Source organism: Pollicipes pollicipes, unplaced genomic scaffold, assembly GCF_011947565.3.
Source record: "Pollicipes pollicipes isolate AB1234 unplaced genomic scaffold, Ppol_2.1 Scaffold_4881;HRSCAF=5763_pilon_pilon_pilon, whole genome shotgun sequence".
Classification (NCBI taxonomy): Eukaryota; Metazoa; Arthropoda; class Thecostraca; order Pollicipedomorpha; family Pollicipedidae; genus Pollicipes; species Pollicipes pollicipes.
This window is the reverse complement of record NW_023596576.1, coordinates 59138069-59148236: the sequence shown is the minus strand read 5'-3', so window position 1 is coordinate 59148236 and position 10168 is coordinate 59138069. Positions and strand designations below refer to the sequence as shown.

The window sequence follows — 10168 nt, the reverse complement described above, 5'->3', positions numbered from 1 at the left end:
AACATCCAGGTGAACGTAAGGCGTAACTGAGAGACCGAGGCAGAGGGTGCGACCCGCTTATTACCCCCAGATTTTGCGTGCATCTATGGCGCTGACAAAAAATAGGCATAAATGCCCTGCCCTCTTCGGATCGGATCGGATTGCTTCGCTTTCTCGGCGAGTCATCGAAGCCCGCTGGCGCGTGTCATCGGAGCCGGCTGGCGCGAGTCATCGGAGCCGGCTTGCGCAAGTCGTCGGAGTTCGGTGGCGCGAGTCATCAGCTCGCGGCAGAACAGAAGGCCTGCCTCAGCGCGCCGGCGTCGGGGCCGTGGCATTGGCCCGACGCCAAGAAATCACCTGACTGAGCACGAGGCGCTGCCACGCGCCTTCATTATGTCGGGGAGCTCCATCGGCCGCGCCATCGATTAGGGGCGGCCTTGTCTGCCATGTTGTAATTACGACAGGGACACGTCTGTCCGGTAAGTGCGTACCCCCCCCCCCCCCCCTCAAACAGGCGTCACTACAGAGGATACGGCTGGAATGGCTTGAACTCTACCATCTGAAGTAAAGGTCATCAATCCCGGCGACGTCATCTACACAGATCGACGAGGCTCGGTGACCAACGAGCGCTCGCCGTCGTTGGAAGTCCATAACATACCCCGCCGTAGGACGCAGCTGGTTACCCCTCCGTCTGCGGCTCCGCTCTGCGGCGTGTCGAGGCCTGCCCGCCGTCGGGCCGGTCGTGTGCCGTCCGGCCGGGCCGGCGCCGCCGCCTCAGCAGTGTAACATCCGCTCCACGGCGCTCTCACGCCGGGGCACCGGCGCGGCGCGGCCGGAGCGGTGCGGCCGGCCCGGGAAGCCGCACGGCAGCGGCTCCAGCACCGGGCCGCGACGGGCAGCCCGTCACTACGGAGACCGACCCTGGCGCGTGTCTCAGTGACAAATGTCACTCCGGGGACGAGCGCGGTCCCGGGCGTGCATCAAGCTATGTTTGCGAAACGTTCCAATGAATGTACGCCTGTTTGAAAACTGCATTTTCCATGAAGTAAAACCAAAGCGTCAGCATGCAATTAAATGCGTCCGTATTGGACATGCCATCAGAAGAAGATAAATTATTTTAATGATCCCTCAGAAATGTTTAGCCTCCACCTGTACTGTGCGCGAGTTTCATTGACGTTTTGCTCGTCGCGCATTCACCTATTTACCACAAATCTCGTATGTTATGGCATTTATATTATGCCCTTCATTATTAGCAAAGGGATCTGCAGTCGCCAAACTTGTGTCACCAAGCATCTACATTTTATATTCAAATCTTGGTCACGCATTGACACCAAAAGTAAGACATGCCATAAAATCTGCACACTGCAGCAAACCGAAGCTATGTTACTTGCATCAGCTTTGCATCCGTTCAGAGCGTGATATGTGACAGGTGTTTGATCTCGTAACAAGCTCAGAAACTACTCTGTAAGTTCACAACTTCTATATTACTTTGGCAACTTTAACTCCATCAACGGAAACGGTTCGACAGCTGCATCTGTCGGATCAACCGAAATCATGTCCTTGATGAGTCATCGCATTTACTGCACTCCATTGTACATGCGAGTCGCGTCGGCCTTCTTTAAATAGCGTTCATCAGCTCTGTTCTTAATCAATAGATTGAAGGCCGAGCCTCCAACTCCAGCTGACTGTACTGGCAGCGCAGAAGGTCTGCCCCGAGAGAAGTTGGTCTGATTGCTCACCAGCGCGTTTGCCTTCTGTGGCAGCCACTTGATTTGGTTTGTTTTCGTACTTTAGAAAGATCTTACAATCATGGTGAGCATGGGATCATTTTTAATGTAAATCGTAACGCGTTCTTCCCTGAGTATCGGAGCCGGGATGAAAAAATTTCAGTGCTGGTATCGTGATGATTTGATTCGGAGATCCCGATATTGACGCGTTTCTGCTGATCTCACCACATCCCGAAAGCGGAGGCTGCATTGTGAGCCGGTGAGCTTCGGAACGAGCTGCGACTCACGCTCAAGCCTCAATAGGGAAGGTGTGGTGCTGGGGCTCAAGTGATAGCACTTCAGGACACAGACACGCTGGTCGTAATTACATGCAGTTGAACTCCCAGCATTGTTTGTGGTGCCGATCAGTTTGATTATCTTCTTAGTGGTCGGATGGAACACGAGGTAATAAGGGGGCCCGCCGCCTCCTATATGGCAGTGCGAGCCGCTGTCGAACAGAGCTGGCCGTATGCGAGAAGCCCGCTCCCCCCCCCCCCCCTCCCCAGTGCCTCTGAATGACCAGCCGGCTTGAGCAGACGTTCCCCGCCCCAGAGAGGGGGCGGGGGTGGGGGCGGCGCCCACCCGCCGCCGCCGACGGCCGACCGCCAGTGCTCGCTCGGTTGGCGTCCGGGCGGCAGCCAGCCCAATCGATCCCGCCGCGGGCTATCTCGGGAGCGGAGCGCCGGCAGCGGTCTAGCTATGCCGCCCCAGACAGCCGACCGCAACACGGAGGTCACAGCCGAGGTCACCCGGCTGACCCCGGGTCATCCGGAAAAGAGGCCGGACGGCGCTGACCCTCCTGGCGCGCGCGACACCGAGAAGGACGGCGGCGCCGCCGGCTGGCTCGTCGTGCTGGTCAGCTTTCTGTGCAACGGCATCATCTTCGGCATCGTCAACTGCTACGGCGTGCTTTACGTGGCGCTGCTGCAGAAGATGGAGGCGAATGGAGTGGCAAACGCCGCCTTTAAATGTTGTGAGTAGCTGGCGCGCTGGTATTGACTCTATTTTCCAGTCACCGAACTTGCCAGTGGTGTAATTTGTCATCACGTCGTGTTCGGCTCAACTTTTCACATCATTGTGCAGGATAGCGCTCACTATTACCTCGGCAGTGGTTGTATCGTTGCTGTGCATGCATTGCTCTATCGTGTGCATGTGCATATGATACAGGTTTTTAAAGATCTTATCCAAACATTTTGAATGAATGGATTTGATTGGTCAGAGCTTGCGCCAAGAAGAGTTTGTTCTGTGGCCCTGACCCCACCATCCGATCGTGAAATGCCACGTCTACGGGAGAATTTCGTGGCGAAAGTATAGCATACCGCAATGCTTGGCACGGTCCGTCCTGCCGTCTGACGTCACCTGCCCTTTAGCGCGGCCGCTGCCACCGGCCACTGGTCATGTCTCCATGGCAAACAGCGAGCGCCTAAAGCGACTCGAACCCACCCCGCCGCGGGTGGGTGGATCGGAAGGCAGGCGCTCTTAGCAACTGGGTTGTCGGGACGGACATACAACGAACGGTGCTCGCGTTGTGCCTTGATGAATTATTACACGTGTGACACTCGTACTTAGTTGCAGCTTGTGCGAGAAACTGTACTGTTTTACACGATGCTGTTACATATCAAACCGGTTTCCATACACCGTACAGTGCCAAGGAGCCAGCGCTGTATTGTTTGTACGCAATATGGCTTCCTGAGGACGGCCCTGTACCTTACAATGTCAATGACAGAAAGCATGCCACGACCAACCGGTCAAAAACCACCATTTCGGCTAGGAAGCCTGAAGACCGGACCGCGAGACTTTTCAAAGAACAAGCGTGGAAAAAAGTCCAATCTAGATGCGGTGCTAAACATTTTTGAAAAGCCTGCTAGACGTTGCTCTTAGTATCATCAATTCAGTGGCGTGGTTTCACAAAATGAATTGGAGAGAGGTGGTGCTGAACAGTGCAAAATTGCACAACCTATCCCCAAAATGCGTCAACAAACGGTTTTTTCCCTCAATTTGGCCCACTCTCTTCTCGAAGTTTGAGACAGAGGTTGAAGGCCCCCCCCCCAAACAGGAAACTATGCTCAGAACCTTAAGCTACACTGAGTGAAGAGTGGCACGTGGTGATTGTTGACTGGTCACAGCAATTGGGTTCTCTCCTTTTCAGCCCCGTTTTACAAACGTCTTGGGCACATGCTAACATATGATCGATTATTTTTTCCTTCGCTGATCTGCACTGCTGCGCCGCTTGCGGACTCCCTTCGGCTGAGAGACGGCATGATCATTATCAGGCACACCGTTCTGATCCCTGAATTTGTATCGGCATAAACCAGTCACTGCTATTTTTTAATCGGGCTGCGCCTACGCCCAGCTTTTTCCTGAACTGTGAGCAGCCGTCGCGATCCTTCTCTCCCTCAGTACCTGGACGCCATTGGGCGATTCTAGAGCGCGGATTAACGACAGGTAGTACCTCAGTTCAAATAGTACCTTTAGCCGCTTAAGAACATCACTTCACACATTAAGAGCGTAGTCAGTGCGTATATATCACCAGTGCCATTGCTAATATGAAGAAATTAACATTTAATTGGTGATATATACACCCCAGTCTTATTTTTGAACGGTTCAAATCTATTTTCGGAGACCTTCTGAAGAAATATTTCACGACGGCCATTCTTTCGCTCCGGACGCTAGCCGCCTTTCTATCAGTAGCAGCCAGCGCCGTTCGATTTTACGGAAGCTGCAAACCCGGCCATCGGTGCTCTTGCTCCGAAGATTGCGAAAACGCATTCTGACAACTTTTGATGTAATTTGTTTCACCAATCGATTCTGCAAAAAGGTAGACGTTAGACGTTCTCAGATAGACGATGGGCATTCTCAGTCAGTCATGGATTGTTTTGTTTTTTTATTTGTGGACCTCATTTCGGTCCACTCTGTGAAACACTCATGGGACCAACATCTTGTTCCGTAGTTGGTACTCGGGGGGGGGGGGGGGGGAAGGGAAGGGAGGGGCATTATCGTCCCCAATTAAGGGCTGCTGGACCATTCCGTTCCTGCGCGGAGTGTCTTCTGGCTGCCATTCTGAGAACACGGCGTAGGGGTTCCTGGTCGGTCCGGAGGCCCCTAGAGGGATACATCGTACATAAGTTCCCTCCCTGACGCGGGAGGCCCTCTGACCCGAACATTTGACCCTGGATTCACGCAGGGTCCTCACTGACACGAAAATATGCCCTCTCGCCGCAGGTTTTCCCCTAATGAGTACAGAGACTCCAATTCGGCTTAACGAGCCCTTGGATGAAATGGTGTGAACTCCCCCCCCCCCCCGTTCGATACTGGGAGCCTTGACGGACGCATAGACCTTTCATTGTCTCTTGAACTATCACCATAAGTTTTCCTATTTGCTTTCATTGTCAAAGGCCCTGAACAACGTAAAAGGCTCTCTAGCATTCGAGGTCCCGTCCCTGTTCCTGTTCGGTGAATGTTTCCATGGCCGACTTGGGGTCCCTTTTAGACACAGGACCCCTATTAGACATTGTAAGCCCCTAATCGCCACAGGGGACCCCGACTGTTTCAGCGACCCCGACCAATGTAAATCGCAGGCTACGGCCTTGCCCTTGCTTGGGAAATGGTCCCCAGGACTGAGACAGACGCAGAGCCGACTGTGCTTTGTTGGTGGTTTCTAGTCAAAATAGAGACCTGCATTGAGCCAGGAGACCCCAATCGGCGCGAAGGTCGTTGGACTTTCAGTTGAGGTCACGGCTCTACGCACGGGGTCTTTAGTGCGACCCTCAACGTGCCGGCATGTCAGTGACAGCCTTCCGGATCGTTTGGGCCCTTCATTATGCAATCCAGCCCTTGATCTCCCTTTCGGCCCCCTTTTCGGCTACCCTTGAACACGAGCACCGGCCATCTCGGGGACGCTTGCCGTGCGCACCCGCGGGAAGGTCCCCAGGGATGAGACTGACACAGGATGCTGACTGGAGCTTGAGGGTCCGGCCCTGTGGACTGGGGCCCCTTAATACGACCTCCAGCCAGCCGTTCGGACCCTTCGGCTCCTCAAATCGGGCACGTGATCCTCGGTCCTGAGGGCAGAGGAGGGAGGGCACGCGTTGACCGTGCTTCCCTTGCGTGCGCCACTACCGGGGCCCGTTTGATACAGGGTTCATCTATTTTCTCGTTGTAGACCCTTCCATGGCCATTTACATATGTTTTCATTGTCAGAGGCCTCTGACCAACGCAAGAGACACTCTGACATTCGGGATCACATCCCTTCTCTGTCCTGCAAATGGGGCTTGGAGGACCTGGGACCTCTTGGCGACGCAGGATCCTGGACACCTGGCCGACACAGAGCCCCTCATTTTCTTGCGGACCCCAAGTAATGCAAGAGATGTTCTGCCTGGCATTCGTAGGCCCGGGCCTTGTCCACGCTTGGAAAATGGGCCTGGTCCGTCTCGGGACCGGCTGTTCGTATTACCAGTCTCCGAGACCTGAGGCCATGGAGGCTCCGTTTGCTCCGGCGCCCCCGATCGGCTCAACATGCTTTCTGGTTGACTTTGGTACCCTTGTCATTCATTAATAAGGATACCAGCCCTGCTGACTGAGGAAACTTAGTACGGCGCGGACCAGCCCTTGCGTTCCTTCTTATCCTTACGGGGGCCACGGTTACCTGCTTCCTGTTTCCACATCCCGCCTGCGCCCGGGGCTCCCGGGCTCATTTCCGGGCGACAAGCAGCCGCTGTGTTTTGACCCACCCCCCCCCCCCCCCCCACCGACCGAGCCTGGGCGCTGCTGATGAGATCCACGCGGGGGTTCCCCGGCGGCCAAATCTCCTGTTGCTATATGAAGAATCTCCGGGTATGGTGGCACTCCTGGAACGACACGCCCACTGTCGGCCCGGCCGAGCCGGCGGTCCCGCCCGTCGCTGCCGTGCGACAGCTGGGACGGCGCCGGCATCGGATCAATGGGCCGGGCAGCGGGTACCGGCTGCCGCTGCCAGGTGGCACCACCGTGTTACCCGTGTGAGATCAGCAGAACTGAGCCAAAGTATCCCAGACCTTAGTACTCGGGGTTCCCAGCCATATGTGTGTTGGGTCCTTTGCAGCGATGTTCATTCGTCGCGAAGACGTACATCGATGCAGGTTAGGCTGCTGAGAGCTCGTCATTTTGACAGATTCATGCAACCAAATGCAGTTGTGTAATGTTTATAACTACCTCCCCACCGTTACTTTTTGGGTACGTTACGCCGCACCAAAGCCCCCGCCCCCCCCCCCCCCCACGTCATCGCCATGCGTAATGTAATAAATCGATGGCCCATTTGCTAATCACAGAAATCATACGCCTCATCTGGATGCACACTCATGCAATTGATTTCACCCATTGGCCAAAAACGGTACTGTTAGGACGTGGTGGGTAAGGGGGTGCTTAACATAAACACCGCTATTATGGTGCAGTTAGATATAGTTCACAGATGCTGTGACCCATGCGTATCTTCGTGTAGCTATCACTGTATACACCATGTTTACCCTTTTCGCCGCTTTTTTTAATGATGGCAGATAAAGGGTCGTAGCCTGTATGTTTCGGAAAAGAATATTGGTCGTTGAGGTCATGATAACGGACGTAGCAAATAGCGACAGGGTAGCTTGGAAAAAACCGGTGCGTCTATTATTTTCCGGAACAGCCGCAGGCAACGGTCGTTGCCAGCCGTGGCCACCACTCATGCGGGCTGCCGTGATATGCCAGAGAAAACTGCGCAGTGGGCAGGGCTTGAGCCTCACCTCGGGTCTCCAGGAGCCCTCCTGCTGACATCACTGGAAATAGCCGGGTTAACAGGGCGAATCTCAATTCTGGCTGTCTCAAAACAAAAGTTTTTGGAGGGCTATAATACGACATTCATAACGCAGTGGCACGGTTCAGCGGGTTCAAATCCTGTCGAGTAAATAATATTTACAACATTATTCTACATTTTATGGTTTTGATAACCCTTTTTAGCAATCAGTTTTTTCCTCGTTCAAGAAACAAGAATAAGGCAGCTGTTCCGACAGGCACGGATAACTGCCAATGCTGCCCAAGTGACCATGGCTCACCGATTTCCCTGTGCGTTGTACGTGCTCACTGCCTCGAGTGCAATCGTCAATATTTGACTATCTTCTTCGCTGGTTCCAATTTCACTATAATGCGGAAAAGTGATCTTAGTATTTGGCACGTACTTTTCCCAAATGATTGCATGACAAATGCACGCGGAGCAGAGTTGATCCGTGCAGATACGTGATATGCATACGTGCAGAAATATACGTTGGCAAATATATGAACCCAAGTGTTCCTAAACAGCTATTCGTAATCGCAAAGAATCGTGACTCACACGTCCGGAAACACTTTTGCACGAATGCACAAATGTCATACGGCAATTGTCATAAACGCTTATGTTTGCAATTGCAAATGTTCGTAGCGCAGGTGTTCGTAGATGCGAATGTGCGTAGGTGCAAATGTTCGTAAGACAGATGTTCACAATCATAGACGCTTGAAATCAATCGCACATGTTCGTAGGTCGAAGTATTCACAATCCAACTGTTCGTATAGCATACACTTGTATCGAAGACGTTCGTAATGGCTTATGTTCGTAGCGCTAATGATACCTTTATGGATACCTTTACTTAATACTTAACAACATAATACTTAATAACACCTGGATGCCTTTGTGTCCGTATTACCAATGTTCGTACCTGAATCCATAGTGTCTGTGATTTTTGCCGATATTCGGTCTGCTGCTGTCTGGCTCTTTGGCCTGTGTTCAAAATTGCATTGTTCGCAGCTCCGGCCCATATTGATAAGACTGTTGTAGACAGCTCTGATCCGGGTGCAGTCCGGTCCTGGTCTGCTCGAGTATTGACATCCCTACCGTCCGCAGCGCTAGCTGGAGTGCTGTGTCCGCACCTGACGTTCCTGATGTCAGCAGTCCTGGTTCGAGTGCTGACATTCCTGCTGTCCGCAGCGCTGGCCGGCTCGCTGTGCACACGTCTGATGTTCGTGATGTCAGCAGCTCTGGTCCAGGTGTTGACACTCCTGCTGTCTGCAGCGCTGGCCGGCTTGCTGTGCACATGTCTGATGTTCGTGATGTCAGCAGCTCTGGTCCAGGTGTTGACACTCCTGCTGTCTGCAGCGCTGGTCGGCTCGCTGTGCACGGGTCTGACGCTCCTGATGTCAGCAGCTCTGGTCCAGGTGTTGACACTCTTACTGTTCGCAGCGCTGGTCGGCTCGCTGTGCACGGGTCTGACGTTCCTGATGTCGGCGGCGTCTGGAGTGCTGGCCGACCAGGCCGGCCTGCGGCGCACAGCCTTCTTCGGCGCCATACTCGCCTTCGTCGGCCTACTCATCTCGGCCTTCGTTTCCAATCAGGTGACGGCTGCAAACACGCGCAGAATGAATGCATAGACATAGGCATTATGGCAGAGACATTTCTGGCGCCTCCAGGCAGATGATGGCACGTCACATCTCAGGACGCCGCGGTCTCCGCGTACCAGATTGGTAACTCTTCCTGGTGTCTCTAGACCGGAAACAGCTGGAGACATCTTCAGACAGATAACAGCTGCCGAATTCATCAGACAGGTAAAAGTCCGTGACATCTCAATGCGTCTCAGTCTGAGGCGCCATCTCTAGGCAAATGGCGGCTCCTCGTGTTTCAGAACAGGCAATGATCCAAGACATCTTAGGACGTTTCAACGTCAGGCTCGGTCCCCAGACAGGTAACGGCTAATGGGGTCTCAGGATGCCTCAGTACTAGCTTCATCTCCAGACAAGTTCATGGGTTCTCAGGATGTCCCAGTCATAGTTTCGTCTCCAGGCGGGTAATGGCTCATGGGGTCTCAGGATGTCTCAGTAATAGCTTCATCTCCAAATAAGTAACGGTTCATGGGGTCTCAGGATGTCTCAGTAACTAGCTTCATCCCCAGACAAGTAACGGTTCATGGGGTCTCAGGATGTCTCAGTACTAGCTTCATCAGACAAGTTCATGGGTTCTCAGGATGTCTCAGTCATAGTTTCGTCTCCAGGCGGGTAACGGTTCATGGGGTCTGACGACGCTTCAGTCATAGCTTTGTCTCCAGACAGGTAACGGTTCATCATCTCAGAACGGATGGGTGCTGGAAACATTTGAGTATGGTGGTTGCTTGAACAGTGCATTATAATTTGACCTGGCCCTGCTATTATTGCTACCAGGGTCCCCCGTTGAGCGTTTTGTGAATCTCTGGACTGGTCGGCAACTGGTCAACAAGCCTCTGTCTACATAACAAGTTCATGGTCCTCTCGCAGCCGGCAGCAGTCTACTGCCCAAAACATTTTCGAAGACTAGGAGATCATATGATATCTGGAGCTTAAAAATATATGAGCTAAGACAAAAGTAAAAACCTTATTCCTCGGGGAAAAACGAGGAGAATGGAAATCTAGATGTG

General features: G+C 53.2%; 1 protein-coding gene across 1 annotated transcript; it reads left to right on the top strand.

The window, feature by feature from the left end:
- Window positions 1-2378: 2378 nt before the first annotated feature.
- Window positions 2379-9116, top strand: LOC119101479 (monocarboxylate transporter 10; the record flags this gene model as incomplete). The annotated part of the gene is given in 2 exon segments (XM_037224821.1): window positions 2379-2718; window positions 8965-9116. Coding segments are annotated over 2 exon segments (426 nt in total), but the record flags the coding sequence as incomplete, so codon positions are not given.
- Window positions 9117-10168: the final 1052 nt, after the last annotated feature.